Raw genomic sequence first — 22,715 nt, forward strand, 5'->3', positions numbered from 1 at the left:
AAAATTGAATTTAAATAATGTAAGAGCAGTTTGTATTAGTTAATGAAATACCTCTCGGAACCTTCAACCCATTTGGCCTGGTTAATGCGTCACGCAATACCCTAGAATCAGCGGCTGAACCTTCCCATCCCGGCAAAACATACACAAATTTCATGTCACGATCGCAAACACCTAACACGTTAACAGTCGTAAGACCTTTTCTTGTTCTATACCTAGCCTTTTCACTTTGGCATAAATGAACGTTGATGTGTGTCCCATCTAACGCACCAAGACAACCCTAAAACAATTAAGAGGTTGGTTAATTTTAAATAGCATAATTTCTGATATACCTTAAAAAAATTTACTGAATAATTTTATCAATGAAGTAGTACCTTAAAATATTTCCACCTTTCATTGGTACTGTCAATTGCTACGGGCACTGGTTCGGCAAGAAGGATGTGATGCAACTTAAGTATAGATGATAATACATCATGAAAATTTTTACTAACGGTGTTCCCACTGCGCAAATAGTCATGTCCAATAATACGATTCTTTTTGTGATTTCCTAGAATTGCTAAAAAAATAGCCATCTTTTCTTGTACACTAACGTATTTAGAATCGGTCAAACCCCCCACATGCTCTACCAAATAACAAAGACGAGCAAAAGCATTCCTACTCATTCTCAAATTGTTTACACATTCAACATCTCCAATATCAACAATCCTCCGAAGATGTGAGATTTGTCTAGGTAATCTATCTACGATATTATATCTCACAATCCTTCTAATGATTCTATGATTGCGTCGTCGAGTAAGTTCTTTATGAGCAGCAATGGCAGCATTAAAAAATATAATGCAGTTGGAGATAATTTCTTATAGTGTCATGACGATCAAAGACAATAGCTCTTTGTTATCCATCTATTGAAGCACACCCATAATAAACGATATTACCCCAAAAATAAATAAATTTATAACAATAATTTATATATCAAATAAAAAAGAACGAAAGTCAAAAAATAAGCAAGAAAGTAAAAAAGAAAAAGAAAAAATAAAAATACTCACGAAAGCTGGGGAAGAAAGTACAAAAAGAAACAAAAAAAAATCAAATACTTTACGCATGAAGACACAAGAAGAGAATTTCATTTAGAACAATCATACCTTGCGAGCTTTGGTTGATTAAAAATTTCGTAGTGGAAAATGTAGGCACCATCTGACCTTGGAGATGAAATATATTCTATAAATTAGGGTAAATTAGGCGGCAAATTGGAGGGAAGAAGCGGGATATTAAGAATTGAAGAAGCGGGAAAAGTAGAGGAAAAATCGGAGGGGAAGAATCAGAGAGATTGAGAATTGACGAAGTGGGTGAAAGAAAGGGGAAGAAGTCGGCAAAGAAGGTGGAAGATAAAGAGTAGAGCATTATTGATTTTTGTTCCTTCTTTCATCTCATAATATTTATAATCCCATTAAAAATTTAGGACTAAAAATCATCTCTTTATCCTATTATTAACGGGCCTAGAGATTTCTAACCATTTTCAATTTTTCAAGTAAACATAGGATTAGTTGGTATTAATTGTGCTATCCTTCATTTATCAAGGTAAGTAAACGCAGCCTGAATTTATTATTCTATGATTTTTATTTTTTAAAAGAATTATTCTATGATTTCTTCATACATAATTATCCTTGTACCATGAGTCCATGATTCTAAAGACACCTAAAGGAGCGCACAAAAGAACCAAATCATAAAATAAATAAAATAATGAGAATCCTTTAATTTCAAAATCATCCCCACAATTCTCAAATTCTTAATTTCATCCTGACTTCAATTGATCACTGATTTTAAGGGTTAAAATTCATAATCACCCCTGTGGTTTACAGAAAATACCAAATCATCCTACCAACCACTTTTCAATAGTACTTAAATATTAACTTAATCTTGTCATATATATAAAAATAAAAGGTTTAATTTGGTCAAAAGAAAAGGGAAAATTTCATCATATCTGTACAAGAGTGGAAATTTATCAATTTATTTGGGGTCAACTATATAAAATTTATCAATATATATGGGGTCTACTGAAAATATAGTGTACCTCATATGTATTGATAAATCTTCACTTTTAGATGTTATTTGAGGTAATGCTTGTACAGATAGGATCTAATTTACTAAAAAATAAATAACATCAAAAGGACTTAATAATAATTGCCCCAAATACCGCGTAGAATTGATATTTTTATTTAAGAATATGTGGTATTGATAATTAAATCTGACGCTGCATGTAAAATGCAACGTTGTGCATTATATAATGTAACCATAACGTTAGTCATGGATTAATATATAAATTAGCAAAATTTGCAAGTTTACCATTTCAGTTTTTTATGTTATCAAAAATAGGTCTTAATATTATATTTTTCAATTTTTGACAAATTTTTTTTAGGGATCCTATTATGACCCTATGCACGTGAGCACGTACTTTGAAAAAAACAAATTAACAAAGAAGTATTTAGATTATGCTTGGATGGAAAGATTGTAAATTCATGGATTTCAAATGTATTTTTATTGTTTAGAAAAGTAATTAAGATGATAAACTGTAAATCCACTCATTTTTTAATTTGTTTAGTACTTCATATTAATTAGGATAGATTTCATTCAATAGTCAATACTGGTTTCATTGAACTTCATTTTATTTTATATATATAATTAATGTGCAAATAAATAAGGTATGTATTTAAAATTTGATTTATTTTTTGAAGTTAACAATCGTTTGAATGGAATGTTTAATCTATAGATTTTGATTGTATTTTATCGTTAATATTGAAACAATATATCAAATCATAAATCCACATATTACTAATTTACACATTAGTTATATAGAAGTATAATGAATTTCAAATGACATAATTATTGGGTGGACTTGGAATCCATTCTAATTAACATGAAATACTATATAAACATGAAAACTGAAAAGAGTGGATTTGAAATCCTTACATCTAAGTGTAATCTTAAAATACTAAAATCGAAATTTTGCAACATAAATAATAGAAATCGTAAAGAGATTATATATATATATATATATATATATATATATCCAATTACAATTTATAACACACACATAAGGATTTAATAAACCGTTCAAATAAAAAAAAAGTTTTCAATAATTTATTATTATTAATTCGGTAAAATAATACAAAATTTTATCTTTTTCTTTATGGGGAATTTGATAAAAAGAATTTTTTTTAAAAGAATAATAGTCATGATGAATTTGTATTATTATTATTATTATTATTATTATTATTATGATAATACGGATGAATTTGAATTATAAAAGGAAACACATTCCAACCCTAACCATAACAGGAGTTCTACATTGTGATCGATCGGCAATATATACCGACGGCCATCTGCTTCCATCGTAATTCGATTTCCCCATTTTTCTTCCCCGAAATTCCTTTGTTCTTTATACCTTTTCGTAATCCCAATTCCCCGTTGTGAATGGTGGAAATCTCGAGCGCACAATTGATGATCAACCCCGCTTCCTCAAGAAGAGGGGCTTTGATTTCCGCCGCCAATCTCTTCTGCTTCGGATCGTGCATGGAAGGCTGGTACTACCGCTGCCTCGGCCTCGACCCCTGAATCAAGAACGCGAATTTATTGTGTCCCAATCTCGATTCCATCTTTGCGGCCCTTTTTATTTTGGTTCCTTTTTTCTCAGGTCTTATAAAATATTGTCGGAAAGAATTTTGTAATAAAGAATGTTGATTTGTAAGCCTAAGAAGAACCAGCCCTTGAAGGGAAACAGGTTCTTGATTAGCGTCACGGTGCACGGGAGCTCTGGCCCCATTCGATTTGTGGTGAATGAGGAGGATCTTGTTGCTGATGTTATGGATACTGTGCTGAAATCGTATGCTCGTGAAGGCAGACTCCCTGTTCTTGGATCCAACTTCAATAATTTCATACTTTACTGCCCTATTGCTGGAACTGAAGGTAGTAATTTTTGTGTTCATGTTTGTTTCTTCGTTATATTATCACGTTTTGTTGTGAAATATCTAACGTAATGTGTCAATCATGGATCACCCTTTAGCTGTTTGCTGAAAAGATTTCGAATTTATATGCTCTGTTTCTCGATTGTGTGATTCTTCACTTAGTCTGTTTGATTGACTGATTGTTATATGATATCGGTTTATTGTCGAATTGATAAAACCCCATGTGTTAATACAAACTTTAAGTTGTTTTTTTTTTTTTTGGATTTGTTGAGTAAATTTTGTTGAGTGTGGTGATGGGATTTTGATGACCATGAGTATTCATTGAAATTTGTCTTCTGCTTGTAGCTCTAAATTCCTGGGAGATGATCGGTTCGCTTGGTGTACGCAATTTCGTGCTGTGCAAGAAGCCGGAAACCACGACTGCCATTGGTGGGGAGAAGTCTTCTCCGATGACTCGGAAAGCTGCTGGAAGTTGGAGGACATGGTTCAATAAATCTCTCAATCCTAAGATTTCTTCTCATTAAAGTAAATCGAGTCAAGCAAGTGGGAAACACTTGTGTCTTTGTTAAGGATTCTGGTGTTGTTTTGGTTATGTTTTACTGATCTTTAGTAAGTTTGCTTTGTCGTTATGTGAGACTACATCTGTTTCTTCGCCTGAATAAACTAGACTTGCTCGTCATTTGGTTTGTGTTTGGATCTTATTCCTTTGTGCTAAGTTTCTCTGTTCTCTCTAGTTTACCTTTGTTGAGCCATCAAAATTTCAGACATTCTCTGTTTTCTTTTTAATTTCTTGGGGGAGACTTTGGTATCTGACATGTCAACGATACCTATCGACATCAAGCAGTTTCATGGAAGAATGACTAAAATTACATAACAAGATACCAAAATCACTAGGAGAGATCAATTTACAAGATCAAAAGCACATTTTTAAAAAAATATATATTTAGGAGAAGTACGTATAAAAGTGAGAATTGTATAAAATTAAAGTGCAATGATATGACAAATAAATCATATTTGGATTTAATGAGATCATAATTGTGTGTTAGGATCGGAGAATGTGTAAAGGAAGAGGTGAATACACCACTTACAAATATTTTAAGAAACTTGTCTTACAATTAATCTAGTTTACAATTAAGCTAGTTACCAGTACAATTGTCAAAATTTTGCACAAAATTTACTTGTGAGAACTGATCTGGTGGGACGGAAAACATCTCACACACTAAATTGAATTTGATAACTTGATAGTTTAGGTAGACTAAAAGAAATTGAAATTGAACTTGAACTTGATAGTTTAGGTAGACGGAAAGAAAGTAAACTGGAAATAAGAGTAAAAGAGGCAAGATTTTTTATTGAACTTCGAGTTTAAAACTTTTACGTCTCTTATTCTTCTGTTTTTAGAAGAATTTAATTTATACAATCATTTGCACAAACCTAATCTAATCAACCCTTGATTGAAACTCCTAACACAATAATTGTCACAATCGGATTACTTTTTTTTATTAGAGTTACAAAGATAATAAGGCCCCGTTTGGTTTCAAAAGCCAGACCAAAAAAACACTTTTTTAAGTGCTTTTCATTTAATAAATTGTTTGGTTGACCAAAAAAGTGCTTAAATAAGCACTTTTTAAAGTCAAAATTAGAGTTTTTTCAAAAGCCAAAAATTATAGCTTAAAAAAGCATTTTTTTAAAAAATGTCTACCAAATCCAAACGGGGCCTAAGATTACAGTAATGCTTCTTTCAAGCTTTGGAGGGCATTGTTCAAATTTTAATCGTTTAAAGTTAATAATAAAATGCTCGCATTTTATTTTATTGAATCTTACGTATCGAATGTTAGCCGTACTTAAGAGGGTGTACCATGAATCAATCGTCTTTTTCGCGACCTTTGAATGCGGCCTGTGCATCGACCAGTGCCAAAGTCTCTAGAGACACTTTTAGCACAACTTCGATGCTTTTGTGTGGAGCATGCCTCGTTTCACGTAGGGGCGGATCTAGAAATTTTATTGAGGGAGGACAGCCATACAGAATAAAAGATTACACACACAACACATATATAATAATCACAAAACAAAAGTTAAATATAGTACTCTCATTTAAATAATATTTTTAGATTTAAAATTTCACTTACAATTTATCCCTACGACTTGATATTTTTTCAAAATAATTAATAATAATTTCATTCGACAAACTAATATCTTCATAATAATTTTCTCAGCAAAAAAATTTTTTTTTCACTGCAGTTGTTGTGACTCATAAATTAAAAGTCAAACTCAAAAGCTTGTAAGCTAACAATTCTTCTTCAAAAAATTTGTTTATAGCTTGTTTAAAAAACTTAAAACCCATTTGTGTTTAGGTTTAAAAACATAGTGATTGCGCTACAATTTTTTAAAGACTATGAGCCACAAATTTTTGGGTCACTTTTCACATATTAAACGATGCAGATTAACTTAAATTTTTGATCCTCTTTTGTATTTCCGTATTTAATTCCTAATTTATGTTCATAATTACAATTTTTAAACTATAAATATATAAGTAATTTTATTTAAAAAAATTCAAGGGGGGCAGCTGCCCCCATTGCCCATATGTAGAGCCGCTCACGCCTATGTATGTTTTTTTGTTTCGTTGTATGTATTTATTTAAAATATTCAAATGTGTAAATAATTACCACATGGTTAAATTATCATGCACATCTATGATCAGAAATACTTTAAATTCGAATTTTTAATACAATTTTTATTATAAATACACTAGTTGACAAAGAATGCTAAAAGATATTGCAAATATAAACTTTTTTATGGTTCAACATAGGGGGTGGTATACCGTATACCCTGTCGTAACAAAAACTTTATACTGTATCAAAAATTATGGTGTAAGAAAATTTTATATTCATACAGTACAAAATTTCTGTAATTTTCGGTATATATAACTAGCATACCGATTATACCAAAATTTTACAGATATATCGAGATTTTGGTATGATATCGGTATATATATACTGTTTTATACCAAAAAAATCATATATATATTTTTTATAAATTTATTGTTTAAAAATATTATATATTTTAAAAATTTTATATATTACTTCGGTATGTCGGCATATACTAAAATTTACAAATTTCATATCATTATCGTACCATACTGCATCGAAATCTTCGGTATACCAAAAATTCAGTACTTTTTCGGTACGATAACTTCGATATACCGAAAATTCGTTATTTTCTCTCTCTCTAGTTCAACGGACCCATTATATTAAACTGAATCGTACGTATTGCATTTATAACGAGATTTGTATGATAATTCTTACGACACGAAAAATTTAACACCAAAATTCCATTTATCAAAATCTCATGATAAATTCAATACAAAATCTCACATATAATAGCAAAATATTACAATATAATTATTATAAATATCGATGTAAGATGTATTTATTATATCTTTAGCATTATTTCTATTAAATTTTGGATGTAGGTTGAATAGGTGTAACTTTGAGTTTGAATTGACCTGATTAAAGATTAGATTTAGGGTTATAAAAAGTCAACTTATTGTCATCTCTCATGTTATAAATGTATATATATATATATATATATATATATATATATATATATATATATATCTGTGGTGTAGGGACTGTTTTGTATATGACAAAAATCAGAAACAAATTGAAAATGTTGAGTCTTGTGTTGAACACGATATCCTTAAGAAGTTTTTGCCTCGCTAATGGTAATGACGGAATTTTGAAACTACTCACAATATACAACAACAAACTTGTGATAATAACACAATAAATCACAAGTTAACAACCAAATATGATATGAACTCTCTTTTCAGAAAAACAGAAGAATATGAATGTAGATGATTTTGTAGATGAAATTGAATGAATATACTAAAATGAAATTTAATCTTATATTTAATGTTACTTTCATGCAGGGGCATGTTGTTTCCTCATGTGGTATAACTTTGATCCAAAAAACTGATCATAACTACCCAAGGAATGAAATAACATTAGAAAAACCGAAAAATGCATGCACTTTTTCATGAAAGTGTCACAGGCGCCTAGGCGCCCTCTGCTCGCCTGGGAAAATGCCCAGGCAGCAGGGCCATTGCAGGGGAGCAATTTTTGGCGCCCCTACACCTATATTTTCCAATTTTTGTTTGGTTTTTTTCTTTTTCTTTTCTTTTCTTTTCTATTCCTTTTTTCGAGCTTCAAATTGCTTAATTTTAATTCATTAAACACAAATAAAATTTTCAACAATCTCTCACATAAGTGAAATTAATTCATGAATACACATGATGTCAAAGAGAGTTCACACAAAAATTCAGTGCATCAGGAGAGGTAGCTTATGACTTTGAACCTTTCGTAGTAGAACACTATCGGATTTACTAGGACACAAAGTGAACATGATGTCTTGAAATTCTTGACGTTTTGTGTAAACCCAGACAATAGTACCTACACAATGATTTTTCTTCAATTCTATTTGTTTTTTGGTTGTGTCTATTTTGGCTATGGAACACATCTTGGCTTCGTAAGTGTTTCACCAAGGCGGCCCATCCTCACACTTACATAGAAGGTCTCCTCATGAGAGTATCCTAATATACTCTGCCGTTTTCAGGCAAAGAACCATTAAAAGTTAAAACTTAACCTCACTATGTTGGCAGACTGCAACACTCTTCGTCCTAGGAATGAGTTGGAAAAAAATCTTGAGTGTTTACTCAAGTTCTCATAATTTATTTGTCTCATTGAACCAAGATTTTGGGATCTCCAATAAAAAAGGTTGGGTTACCACTATGAGAGCTTTATTTTGTAGACTTTAAGCTCATTCATCTTTACAAGTTGCATACTTGATCTCTATTCAGTGCTTTTGTAAACGGATCCGCTAAGTCATCTTTTGATTTGATGCAATCAATTGTGATAACTCAATTTGAGATCAATTGTTGTACGGTATTGTGTCTTCGAGGAATATGTCAAGACTTACCATTATACATAATATTATGCGCCCCTGCAATTGTCGATTGGTTGTGATAGTGTATCATAATTGCAGGCACTAAGTTTGACCAACAGGGAGTATCCTCCAGAACATTTCTAAGCCATTCTGCTTCTTCTGCAGCTTTATCAAGTGCTATGAATTCAGATTTCATTATGGATCTAGTGATGCAAGTTTTTTTTGACGATCTCCAAGAGACTGTACCACCACCAATACTAAAAACATAGCCACTTGTGGATTTAGAGTCTTTCGTATCGGAAATTCAATTCGCATCGCTGTATCATTCAAGTACCGCAGGATATCTTGTGTAATGAAATCCATACTCTAGAGTGTGTCTTAGATATCTAAGCACCCATGTTAAAGCTTTCCAATGAACATCATTTGACTTACTCGTAATCGGCTCAATTTATTTACCGCACAAGCGATATCAAACCGTGTACAGTTCGTGATGCACATAAGGCTTCTAATAATTCTGGAGTATTTCAATTGAAAAACTGATTCCCCATGATTTTACTCAAGTGTACGATCATATCAAGAGACGTCTTTATAGGAGAACAATCATATACATTAAACCTTTTTAAGACAGTCTCAGAATAATGAGACTGAGACTGAGACAGGACTATCGCCTCAGGAGTCCTAGATATTTTAATCCCTAGTATTCCATTGGCAATGCCCATATCTTTTATATCAAATGTTTCGTCAACATTTTCATTGCTGCTTTCATCACATCGTGATTACTCCCCATTACAAGCATATCATCAACATATAGACATACGATAACATAAGATTCTCTTGTACCTTTAATGTAGACACATTTTTCATACTCGTTTATTTTAAACCCAATTGATAGCATTATGGTGTGAAAATTTTCATGTCATTTTTTAAGCTCTTGATTCAATCTATATAAGGATTTAACAAGTCGACACACCTTTTTTTCTTGACCCCGAAAAACAAAACTTTTGGGTTGATCTATATAGATCTCTTCTTCTAACTCACCATTCAAGAATGCTACATTGACATCCATTTGGTGTATCTCAAGGTTATGAAATGATGCTATAGCAATGAGAAAACGAATGGAAGTTATTCTTGAGACTGGTGAATAAGTATCAAAAAAGTCAAGGCCTTCCTTTTGTCTTTATCCTTTAGCCACCTATTCCCAAGTGTGATTTGCATAATGGAATCAATTTCTATATTAATGGATTCTTTCCAGTATGGAACTTTAGGGCTAGACAATGCATCTAGAAAAGTATTTGGTTCATTTTCTAGTATGTAGGTGAGAAAATCTGGACCAAATGACTTTTTATTTCTATATCTTTTGCTCCTTCTAGGTTCTTCACTTGGTGCAGAACCTTCGTTCATCATATCTTTAGTTCTTTTATTAGAAATAACATCATATTTAGCTGAACCTTCTCTTGGAGAGATGTTTTGACTTGCCAATTCAATTAGGCCTCTATTCGTGTTTGGTTCGTCTCCTTGAGAAGAGCCTTCATTTGACATTTATACATTTCTTTGAATATCAGTCGCCTGATTACTCCTTTTGTTAGGAAATATGTTTTCAAAGAACACTGCATTTCTGAACTCAATAGTCACCCCGTTGGTCAGTCCAGAAATTTCAGATTCATGTACAATAAATCTGTAAGCATTATTGTTAAGGGCATATCCTATGAATATGCAGTCAACTGTCTTTGGGCCAATCTTAACTTGCTTTGGCTTAGGGATTTCAACTTTTACCAAGCACCTTCACACTTTGATGTATTTGTAGGAAGGTTTGTGACCTTTCCATAATTCATACGACGTTTTATCATTTTTCTTGTGTGGCAGCTTATTCAAAATGTGATTAGCTAAAAGGATCGCTCCCCCCACCCCCACCCCCACCCCCCAATTTTTGGGGTAAACCCAAACTTATTAACAATGCTCTCATCATTTCCTTCAAAGTTCGATTTTTTCATTTGGCAATTTCGTTTGATTGAGGTGATTATGGTGCGGTAGTTTGATGAATAATGTCGGATGAAGAACAAAATTCATAAAATGGTGCTCCGTACTCGCCACCTCTATCACTGCGCACATTCTTTATTTGTTTTTCTAGTTGATTTTCAACTTCAATTTTATAAGTTTTGAATGCTTCGAGTGCCTTATCTTTACTTCTTAAAAGATATACATAACAATATCTCGTGCAATCGTCTATAAACGTCACAAAGTACTTTTTACCTCCTCTAGTTTGTACGAATTTTAAGTCACATGAGTCTGTGTGAATTAACTGTAAAGGAGTTGACATCTTTGAACTAAATGAAATGACGGCTTAGTCATTTTTGCTTTAACACATATCTCACATTTATGTGTTGGTTTAACAATATATTAAGGCAATAATTCCAGATTCATTAGTCATCGCAGTGTGTTATAATTCACTTGTCCTAAACGAACATTTCATAAATCAAAACACTCAACCAAGTAAATAGAATTATCAACTTTATTGCCATCAATCTTGCGACGAACCGCGATTACATTCAACTTGAATAAGCTCTCATCGAGATACCCCTTTCCAACAAAATGACATTCTTGGTTAGTACAAACTTATTCGATTCAAATACCAGCATAAACCCATGTTTCACCAGTGATGACCCGACACCAAATTTTTCCTTATTTTAGGAATGTGTAGCACTTCAACGAGAGTCACCTCTATTCCAGACGTCATCTTCAAGACGACTTTTCCTACCCCACAATGTCCGATGTGGCAGATTTTTAATAAAAAAATTTCTCCCATAAGTTGGAGTGTATGTGGAAAACATCTTCTTATCGGAGCATATGTGGCGGGTAGTACCCGTATCAACCCATCACTCATTGGGGTTGTCTACCATACTCGTTTCAAACACAATTGCGGTTAAATCCAAATCAGATATATCAAATGGTACTGACCTTTCTTGAGCCGCATTGGCTTGTTATTTTCCTTTCTTTGGAAGTCTGCAATCTTTTGATTTATGATTTGGTTTTCCTCAATTGTAACAACTTTCTTGAAACTTCTTATTTTGGTTTGAATGATATTTTTTTCCGAGCCATGAGCTTCCTTTTCTTTCCCCTATTGTTACTTGACTTAAAAATATTCACTTTTGCTGCTAACATGTTGTGGCTTTTCTCGGTGTTTCGATTGTCCTCTTCTATCTTTAATCTCAAAATTAAATCCTCCATCCCCATCTCATTTATTTTGTGCTTCAGATAGTTCTTGAAGTCCCTCCACAATGGAGGGACTTTCTCAATTAGCGCAATAACTTGGAAGGACTCACTTAGACTCATCCCCTCCGAATGAATTTCATGCAGTAGTACTTGCATTTCCTACACTTGACTCACTACGAATTTGGAGTCTACCATCTTGAAATCCAGAAAATGTCATACGATGAACTTTTAAGACCAGCTTCCTCCGTTTTGTACTTATTTTCAAGTATCTCCCAAAGTGCCTTTGTTGTTTTGACTTGACAATACACATTGTACAATGCATGGTCAAGTCCACTGAGTATGTAGTTTTTGCATAGGAAGTCGCTTTGATTCCATGCATCAATCACTGCCCTCCTACGGGGATTGACCTCGTATTCAGAAATACTTGGTGGATCTTCCTTAAGGAACCTTGCCAAACTCAAGTTTTTGAGATAGAAAAGCATTTTTTGCTGCCAAAGTTTGAAGTCTGTGCCAATGAACTTTTCCGGTTTCTCCCCATGCATCGCAGAAACATTGGTTGTTGATGTAGTAGTCAACTTCAAATATAAAACTTCTTAAGCTTGTAGTTATATATATGTGGTATTAGAATTTCTTTGATGATAACAAAACAAAAACTTATTGGAATGTTGAGGCTCGTGTTGAACACGATATACCTTAAGAAGTTTTTTCCTCGCTCTTGGTGCTGATGGAATTTGGCAAATTTCTCTCAAGATACAACAAAAACAACAAACTTGTGATAATATCACAATAAATCACAATTCAACAATAAAAAATTATATGAACTCTCTTTTCAGAAAAACAAAAGAATATAAATGCAGATGGTTTTGTAGATGAAATGAATGAATCTACTAAAATGAAATTTAATTTGAAATTTAAAGTTATTTTCATGCAGGGACATGTTTCACCATGTGGTATAACTTTGATCCAAAAAAATGATCGTAACCACCCAAAAAATATTGAAATAACATCAGAAAATCGAAAAAGGCATGCACTTTTTCAGTGATAATTCTTAAATATATCCTTATAGTTTCATTATCGACCCAATTATATCCCTTTTATTTTTCGTATCCTAAAAATATCCCTTATTAATTAAAAAGTTTCTCGAATATGTCCTTGAAACTAAATATTACCTATTCTGCTTTTTATTTCCCAATTTATTAATAAAAAGCTTTAGCCCATAATTCTTCCGTAAGTAAATTAAAGCAAATTACATCTTTGACCACACTGTTGCCGGGTTATGTCCACCGGATTTTACAGGTTTCTCCTCGCAACCGAACCACGCGATCGCAACCGATGGTTCCTGACACAGACTCCTTCAGCAGCAACTAGCACAACCTTATTTCGTTTCCTACCTTAAGGCGTATAGTAAAAGCTTAATTTTTAAATGAAAATAACATGATAGGGAAGAGCTTCGGAAATTTATTCAGACAACATATTATTACATAAATCAACCTCCTCTGAAGAGGAGGAGATAACTAGTTTACTCATCGTAGCCTTGTTCTTGAAATACATGAAATTACAAAAACTTAATACAAACGTAGAAAGAGAAATATTACAATGATTTTATTTGTAAAAAAACTGAAGGAAATGATCGATGTCTTCAGCTTCCTCAACTGCCTATATTTATAGCTGAAGTTCCACTCGTTTCAACGAGAAACTTTCGGGAATCTTACAGCTGTCTTGAATTATTTATGTCATTATTTATTGCAGCTTTCTTGAATTATTTATGTTATTATTGATGACATCTTTTACTCGTTGAGGAGTCACATGTCTGCCACTTTCTTTTGGCTTTATTATCCTCACATTCCATCTTTAATTTTGTCGGGACATCTATTGCTTTTGAAGTGGGCCCCTGTGAAAGCGTGTCTTCAATGGTCCTTGTCCACCTTTGCTAGTCTCGAAAAAATCCCTCCGATCCGTTCGGGGTTTGAAGGTTTTTCCAAATTCTGGATCCTTTTGGTTTGGACATTCTGGGCAGATATTTTCTGACCATCTCTCGATATGAGCCATATTGCAAAATTTTTGGCGAGTTTCTTTACTCCCCGGTGGCTTGTTGTTCCACAAAAAATTTCTCTTCTTTTCGAAGAGTTCTTCCGCAAAAGTCGTAGTTTTTCCTGTCATTGTATTTAACAGGAATGATCCATTCACCGAATTTTGATAAAATTTGAATGGAAACTTGACCTTGTCCATCTCAGTTAGACAGACCCAGATATCCCATGCCCTCCTAGTTGAGATTTCATTCTCTCCGAAAGTGGACACAAATGATATTTCTTCAGATATAGGATCCTTGATAAATCTTTGATTATTCATATCAGGTCTCCTTATATAATTGAAATGAAAGGACTCGTGTGATCCTTTCCCTGTTGGTTCTGGAGCTGCACTAAAGAAGTATAACTCGAGCACATCTCCTCTGGACAAATGGTTATTATTTGCCCATATTTTTTGGACTGCTTCCTGAATCCATTTTGGTAGTTGCGATATCTCCTGGAAGCCTGGTGAAGTTGTATAAACTGAGGCTAGAGCCCCAAATTCATACCATAGCTTTACATCCTTAGGGTTGACATAATTTTTTGCCAAACCCTTGGATATATCCCTGCAACATCAACCCTGCAAGTGTTTGGGTTAATGTTACTTCTTGTACTTAATTTCTCCCACTTTTGTTGATAAACCTGAAATAGAGAAATAACAGCTGGGTTAGTATCAATCTTAGATTTGTCATTGTCTGTGTTGGGCCTAAGATTGATCTCTTCCTCTTTTACCCCAGAGGCAGAGGGTTAACTTGATGAGTTATCCTCATCAATTGTTGCTCTATGTAGATCATCAAAAGTTGATGATAGATTAGCACTTGTTTCTTGAGTTTTGGAATCCTCAACATCTTGTTTCACAACCGATGGCTGTATTTCTTGTTCCTATAAAACCAATGGTTTTAGCATTTCTTGTTTATGAGACACCAATGGTTTCTCCATAGCCCTTACAATTGGCCCTTGAATAACAGCCCATAGTTAAGTTTGAGCTTGCATACATCCTGTAATTCGATTAGATACTTTGATCCGATCATCTTGTTGTAACATGCCAGCCATTTCAGCATTAATGGCTAACTGGTTGAACTCGGTTTGAAGCAACCCAAGGTGTTCCCTGAGATGCCTCTGCATTTTCATAATGGAATCCACGTCACCGCCTTCTATCTCTTGTTAAAAAATCTGCAAGAATATTTTCATGTGATTTAATAATAACAATATCAAAAATATCATTTTGACATAAAGATTGCTATCTTAATAATCTAGCTTGCTTTGGTTTAGATTCAATTTTATTTTTTAAGAAAGCTTATACCTGAGTATTATCAACTTTTAAAGTAAATTTTTAGCAAGTAAAAATAAAGGCCATTTCTCAAAAACCTTTTTAACTGCGTAAAATTCCTTTTCGTTGATATGTCATCAAATACCCTCAGATTCTGTAAAAAGGCCGCTACAGTATCTGCATGTTACCTCCCCATCTGGAGTGAGCTTAGTAAGGACTGCAGCCCACCAATCATCGCTGGCATCTGTAAATAACACCAAATCATCTTCATCTACGGGTATAGCCATTTTCGGGAGTTTCTTACATATATCCTTTAGTTGTTTACCCCTTTAGTATGTTCATCGGTCCATATAAACCTAGCATCCTTTTTTAATAAAGGACTGAACACCTTCTTGTACATCGCTAGGTTGTTTATGAACATTACTGCAAAATTAACTACACCGAAAAAACTTTGGAGCTGTTTTACATCTTTGAGTTTATCTGAAAAATTCTGTACCTTTTCCACAACATGGGGTTGTAGAATTATTCCATATTCATCAATCTCAATGCCAAGGAATTCAATTTTCCTTGTTGCTATGACTGCTTTCTTTTCGGATAAAACTAGTCCTTCTTGTTTACAAATTTTAGAGAAAGTCTCTAAATGTTTAACATGTTCATCTATGTTTTTTGATGCTGTAAGAATTTCATCAATATAAACAAACATGAAGTTGAAATAATCTTTAAACAGATTATCCATCTTTCTTTGAAATATTTGGGGCGCATTAGCCAATCACATAGGCATAACTTCCCAAATATAATGTCCTTGTGGTGTAGAGAAGGATGTGAATTTCTTACTGCATTCTTCCATCTGAATCTGGTAAAATCCAGATTTACAATCAAATTTTGAGAACACCCTAGCATTTCGTACACAACTAATTAGATGTTCTCTACTAAGTATGAAGTACCCATCAAACTCCAGGATTTTATTAATTTCTTGGTAGTTAATAACTAACCTGAGTTTGCCACTTTTTATTTCACCATGATTTCTGACAAGAAAACATGGACTTCTATATAGTGACACTCCTTCTTTGATTAGGCCAATGTCTAAATGTTTCTTGATAATCATTCTCATATCCCTTTGATCTGTTACGTTCATCGAGATAGGCTTATATCTAACAAACTCATATTCTTTGCATTCCTTTAAAGTAAGGCTAGCTTTGAGTTGATTTCTATCCCACCATGCAAAAAGATGCTCATTATAACTTTCTTTGAGCCTCTTTTTGACATATTCAAGGGATACCTTGTTCTCCAACTCTATATCCCTGTGGGTTAGAGTTACCTTGAGAAGATCAATGTCCTCTATTTGGAATTTTTGTTTTCTTGTTATTTTTAACATGGTTTCTTCAAATATCCTAGAATCTTTCATCTTTGGGTGAAAAAGTTGTCCTTTATCACCACGCTGGCTGCGGAACATTATCGGCATTTGACGATAAAAGGCCATCTTGAGTCATTGACCAATAATATTAAGTTCACAAATGGTAGTAAACATAAGTCGTCTTAACTCGTTATATTATGTGTATTTTTTAAACATTTGTAAAAAGTTATTTCCCAACAAGATATTGGCTCCTGTATCATGGAAATATATTGGTGATGTCTTAACCTTGTACTGCTGTTTGTGTTTTCGGTTTGTTCAGTTTATAGTTGTTATGCCGCCGGTTTGAGTTTTAGAGATTTTGAACCGTTTTGTGTTGTTGAACCTTGGCTTGTGAGTTGATCGTCGTTGTTGATCTTCTTTGCCTCCGTACAGATTCGTTTGGAGTTTTTCAAGCCCTGTGTTAGTAGCATTTGATCGTCGAAGAGTTGGACGAAGAACGGTAAAAAGATTACCTTGAGCAGTTGTTGTTGTTTAGGTTGCATAGATTTTGATATAACCTTTTGTTATAGCTTATCTAGAGTTGGAGCTAATTGCATTGAAAGGGGCAAGAAGTCATCGTTAGCGGGATAGCATACTCGAGACAGTTGGTTCTCGAGTTTCCCTTAAAATCACATACTTGCATCAATACTTGTTCTAGCATGTGGAACTTGTATTTTGTTGTTGAATGAGCTTTTATTATGTGGATTAATGTTTTATGTTTCTTATGCATTCATATTGAGCCAAACCTTTGATTTCAGCGGGCAGAACAACCCTTTTTGTTTAGACGTTTGGGGGCTATACTGCGAGTGGCCTAGGTGTAGAAGTTCACCTAGTGTCAGCATACTCCTTATAGTCACACCAAAGTCTAGGGGATTGGGATACGTGACACCACCTTGATTGGGAGAGTCGGTGAGTTGTTACGTGATCTTATCCTCGAGATCCCAAAAGCAGAGCAGCAACCCCTTGTTTATCAGAGTTGATATCCCTATTTTAAAGACATGCATATCATTCGTTTTGGGTTGATTATGTTGTCTTGAAAGCATGTTGTTGTTATTTTACATGTATTACTTGTTATGTTGCTTTTACTGGGAATATCATTCTCACCGGAGTTATCCGACTGTTGCTTTGTTTTGTATGTGTGCTTGGCAACAGGTGGGGCAGAATCAAGTCAGCGAAGACCTGGTTAGCATCAAGAGGGAGAGTTAGTAGTGGGACTCGGTTTAGAAGTTGAATCAGCATGTTTATATAGTTTAAGATTGAAGCATGTTAGAACTCGAACTTGTTATGTTTTTTACTCAGATTGTAATAGCTAAAACCGATGCATGTTCTATCCTTATGAGCAGTTGATCAACTCTAGAACTTCATGTATCATTTGGAAATATTGTGATTGTAATGCATGATTATTTTTGAATGTATTGGACTTGAGTTTCAAGTTTTCTGCTGACTTTTGCTTCAGTACTGTCACCGCTCGATCGGTGAGAGTTAACCGATCGAGCAGAGGTCATTTTGCTGAGTTTCTATTTTGCATTTTGGTGGCCGCTCGATCGGTTAGATCTTACCGATCGAGCGGGGCTGGTGATCTTCGGGCAGTGACTTTTGCAATTGTTGCTCACTCGATCGGTTAGATCTTACCGACCGAGCGAGGCCCTATTAAATTTTTTTTTATTCCTTGATTTTAATACTTGGATCTTGTTTGCATAATCGTTGTTTAATCCGAGATTAGTGATTTAGAACCGAGGTCTCAAAAGCAGTCTTGTGGTCCTTTAAAACATTGACAAGTTGTTCTTCTTGTTCGGCTTCCAGACTGCTAGAGATGATAAATGGCAATGTTTCTCCTGAAAGAGTGGGTGCCCGGTTAGCCAACTTGTGGCTAAGGGCTTTAATGACTCTATGTAAAACAATCTTTTGTTTAATATAATTTACACTTTTATAATGGTATTGACTTTATCTTTCTTCATATTGTTATATTATGATATAATATTGTTGTTTTGATAAAGACCTTGAATATATTATAGTGTATGTAAGATGTGGTAGCACATGGGGATGGCTATCATGAAACACATCTTATAGTCACTGTATATTCTAAACTGTTCCTAGTCAATTGAGCCGTCCGCAAATAAGGATAAGGATCGCTCGAGATTGAGACTAGCATTTGCGATGCCGAGTACCACGTTTCATTGGTATGGAACATAGAGATGTTCAAAGCATGCAAATGGATATTCATATGATGAATGATCGAACTACCCTATTCGGACTTTTCAAGTGGTTATCACTTATCGAGTGGATAAAGTTTGCGGTTTTGGTTGTACACCATTAGTCCTTATTACTTGAAACATCATTGAGACTCTATATGCTAGTACTGTACTTTGACTCGTTTACCGACTCTATTGGGGTCATCAGGTGTCGGGATTGGGTACAATTACGACACATATAGGAGTCGATGATTTGTTGTCAAGGATTCACCACATACTTGCGAGTGTGGATATCCTATGCGATCTGAGGAGATATTAGTGTGACGAATCTCTGGCCAGAGAACATGATGTGTTTTAGGTTAATTGGTTATCCTAGTAACACATGCGATGTCACTATTTGATCTCCAAGATGTAATGCATAGTTATCGAATCTCGAACGACTCTCGATATACCAATGGTTGTTGATTCGATCAGGATATATGGATGAAGGGACCATACTGTACTCTAACCAAAATCTACTGGTTCTTGCAGGCACTATCAATAATACCTAAGGAATCATGGGGCGATGTTGCTAGGAGCTCTTACCATGATTCGATGGGTAAGTCGGAAATTGTTGTTCCGAGTCACAAGGAGTTGTGAGCCCACGGTTAGCTGTATTCCTGAACCATTGAGGGTTACACAAGTAATGGATTACTAAAACCCCGTAGAGATAGTTAAATTTAAAGAGTTAAATTTAATGAAAGAGAAGTTGGACTTCTTAACTAAAGGGAGTGGGATTTCCTAAAATGACATAGGGATGGACATTTTTGGAAATCACTGAATTCGGATTCAGAAAAATTATCTTGACTCTAAAAGATGCAGAAATGGTTTCTGTGCACATTGGTGAAATCAGTTTATCAATCGGAGTCACGATGAATTTTATATTAATTTCTATAACAATGGGCTTGGCTTGTTGGGCTGAAGTTATGGATTGTGGGCTTTAAGGAGTTAGAATCCTGATACAATTATAACTAGAAATTATCTATAAATACATGTAGTGGGTTCGAAAATTAAGGGTGATTCAGTCTTCAAATTTTCGAACACTGCATAATTATTTCAAGAGGATTTTCGAAAATTCCTCTGTCCATTTCGGAGAAAATTCGGCTTGTGAATTTTATGAAAAATTACAATCTGAATTAACAGTTCATATCTGTTTATTCTCTACGCAAAACTTCTGATTGATTTCTAGTGCAGTAAATCAGAGGGTTTCTGTTTTTTGTTCGTGGACCTTATTCCGGTGATTGATCGTGACGCCATCGGTTCCCGGGATATACAAGAAGAGCAGATTAAATTCTGTTGGAGTCCATAATCTCGTTTCGAGATTTAAGGTAAAACATTAATTGTGATTATTTGTTTTACTTGTATGAATTTAATCGTAAAAGTTTTGATACCCAGATATGGAATCGTTAAAAATAAATTTTTTAAACTTTCGCTGCACCGGGTATCAATTCTAATTGATCTGAACACCGTTTTACTACAGTGGTATCAGAGCCAGGTTGTTCAGATCAAACGATTAAATTAATCGATTGTACAAAATTTTTAAGCCTCGTTTTTTAAACAAAACAAATTTTTAAAAAAAAATCAAAATTTTGACGGGCAAAACACGGGCAGCGATCGGATCACTGCCCAGTGCGCTGCCCAGCCCGAGCCCCGGTTGGGGCACGGGCTGCCCGGGATTGTCCCGGGCAGCCCGGAAAATTAAAATTTTAATTTTTTAAAAATTTTGAAGTTTTGAAATTCTTGTGTTTGATCCGATCGAAAATTGTTTTTGATTAGATCACGAGGCATCGGATCGAATTGTTTGATTCCGAAATTTTTAAAATTGATTTTTGGATAAATTTGAATTTTTGGAAAATTTATAAATTTTATCCGTTAAATTAAATTTTATAAAATTAATTATTTTTGTACAATTGATGATAAGATATGATCTTATGGATGGATAAGATAAAATATGATTTTATCTTTTAAATTATGATGCCATTGCATGTTTATCCAATTATTTAATTATTGAATTAATTAATGGATAAAGGATGATCGATTGCCATGACCAATGTTTTAGGTGTATGTTAGGTGATTTACATTTGTCTTATTGTTGTTGGTATTTATTAATGGGCTTGGTTTATAGCCCAATATGATTGTCATATGTAATAAAAGTGGGTCTGGTTTATGGCCCGTTCCCACCCCTAAAAATGTATCCCATATTTGTCATCGAAATTTATTGTAAATTTATTAGACTTAGTGGGAGACAAAGATTTGAAGAAATGGTGGGCCCAGCAGACAATGAAGACCGAAGAAATGTAAATTGAAAGCACAATGTAATAGGATTGCATTGCATACTTGCATAACACTTAGGATTGGACTTAGAATCGTGATTGGCAACCACGGGTCGAATAGTTAATGGGATCGATCATCCTTTAATAATATATGATATTATTGATGTATGCATGTTTAGACTAAATTGTATGAATCCCGCAAGCATACATATATTTGCATGATGAGACAAATTTTCAAAATAAAATCCCTCATTTTAAATATGATTTAAAATTGATATCAAGATAAACAAAAGGGAATTTTAAATATTGTTTAAATATTCCTACCTTCCATCAACGATCAATGTATGTGATGCTACCCGCGGATACGGTCCGGCTCATATTATTGGGGGGGCCCGTTCGTCGGAAAGCTGTACATTGGATCGACACATGTTGTAAGTTGGGTGGAACTCCCATGGGATTGGCTCATATTATTGGGGATCCACATGGCGACCGTCCATCACAACTTAATATTGATGGGTCATCTTGACATGTCACAATAAACGGCGTCATATTATTGGGCCCTTATTGGACATGAGGTAAATACATGGAGGTTTCTTTGGAAGCAATTGGGCTCTACCTTTTGAAAGTTATGGTTGGCTGATATTATTCGGGAACATAGTTTGTCAATTGGAATCCATGTTCCCACTAAAAAAAATGTTTCTCGTTTTCACTAGAGGGTAGTGAAATCGTCAAAATAGTGGGAGTGTAATTCATAAAATGAAATTCGCCATATTTTATGTCTTAGTAAATTAATTAAACAAATCACTGATTATTGTCTGTTTCCTTTTCAGTATTTCATTACTATGAATTCGCGTAATCCACTACTCTCAATTCTCGATCAAAACAAGTTGACTGGCGCTAACTATACGGAATGGTTCCGTAAGTTAAAAATCATTCTAAATTCGGAGAAGGCTTTCTACATGTTAGAGAAGCGTCCTCCGAAGGAAGCCCCGGCTAACACTAGTCCGGAAGAGTTGAAAAAGCTTGACGATTGGTGGGACCATGATGTCAAGGCAAAGAGTTATATGCTAGCATCAATGTCTGATGAACTCCAGAGGCGATTTGAGGATGCGGTGAATGCTGCTGACATTCGCAGCGCACTCAAGGAACTTTTTGGAGCTCAGTCAAGGGCCGAGAAATTTGCGATTGTCAAAGAGCTCATGACATGCCGTATGCGAGATGGGACTTCGGTCCGTGAGCATGGGGTACACATGATTGGGCTCATTGAAAAGTTGGTAAAACTCGAACTGACATTAGAGCATGAACTCAATGCGGACTTGTTGCTTCTTTCACTTCCTTCGTCGTTTGATGGCTTTGTGATGAACTTCAATATGAA

General features: G+C 34.3%; 1 protein-coding gene across 1 annotated transcript; it reads left to right on the plus strand.

Annotated features, from left to right (window-relative positions):
* Positions 1-3,328: 3,328 nt before the first annotated feature.
* Positions 3,329-4,635, plus strand: LOC140866574 (uncharacterized protein At4g22758-like). Its single transcript, XM_073271600.1, has 2 exons — positions 3,329-3,957; positions 4,302-4,635. The coding sequence occupies exons 1-2, from the start codon at positions 3,726-3,728 to the stop codon at positions 4,478-4,480; spliced, it is 411 nt and encodes a 136-aa protein (XP_073127701.1). The 5' UTR covers positions 3,329-3,725; the 3' UTR covers positions 4,481-4,635.
* The last annotated feature ends 18,080 nt before the right edge of the window (positions 4,636-22,715 follow it).

Source organism: Henckelia pumila, chromosome 4 (genome assembly GCF_033568475.1).
Source record: "Henckelia pumila isolate YLH828 chromosome 4, ASM3356847v2, whole genome shotgun sequence".
NCBI classification, from domain to species: Eukaryota; Viridiplantae; Streptophyta; class Magnoliopsida; order Lamiales; family Gesneriaceae; genus Henckelia; species Henckelia pumila.

Excerpts from the sequence above, each read along its gene's own strand:
- LOC140866574 (XM_073271600.1), top strand. The coding sequence starts at position 3,726 with ATGTTGATTTGTAAGCCTAAGAAGAACCAGCCCTTGAAGGGAAACAGG. Across the intron at positions 3,958-4,301 it reads CCCTATTGCTGGAACTGAAG|CTCTAAATTCCTGGGAGATG; the intron begins GTAGTAATTTTT and ends TTCTGCTTGTAG.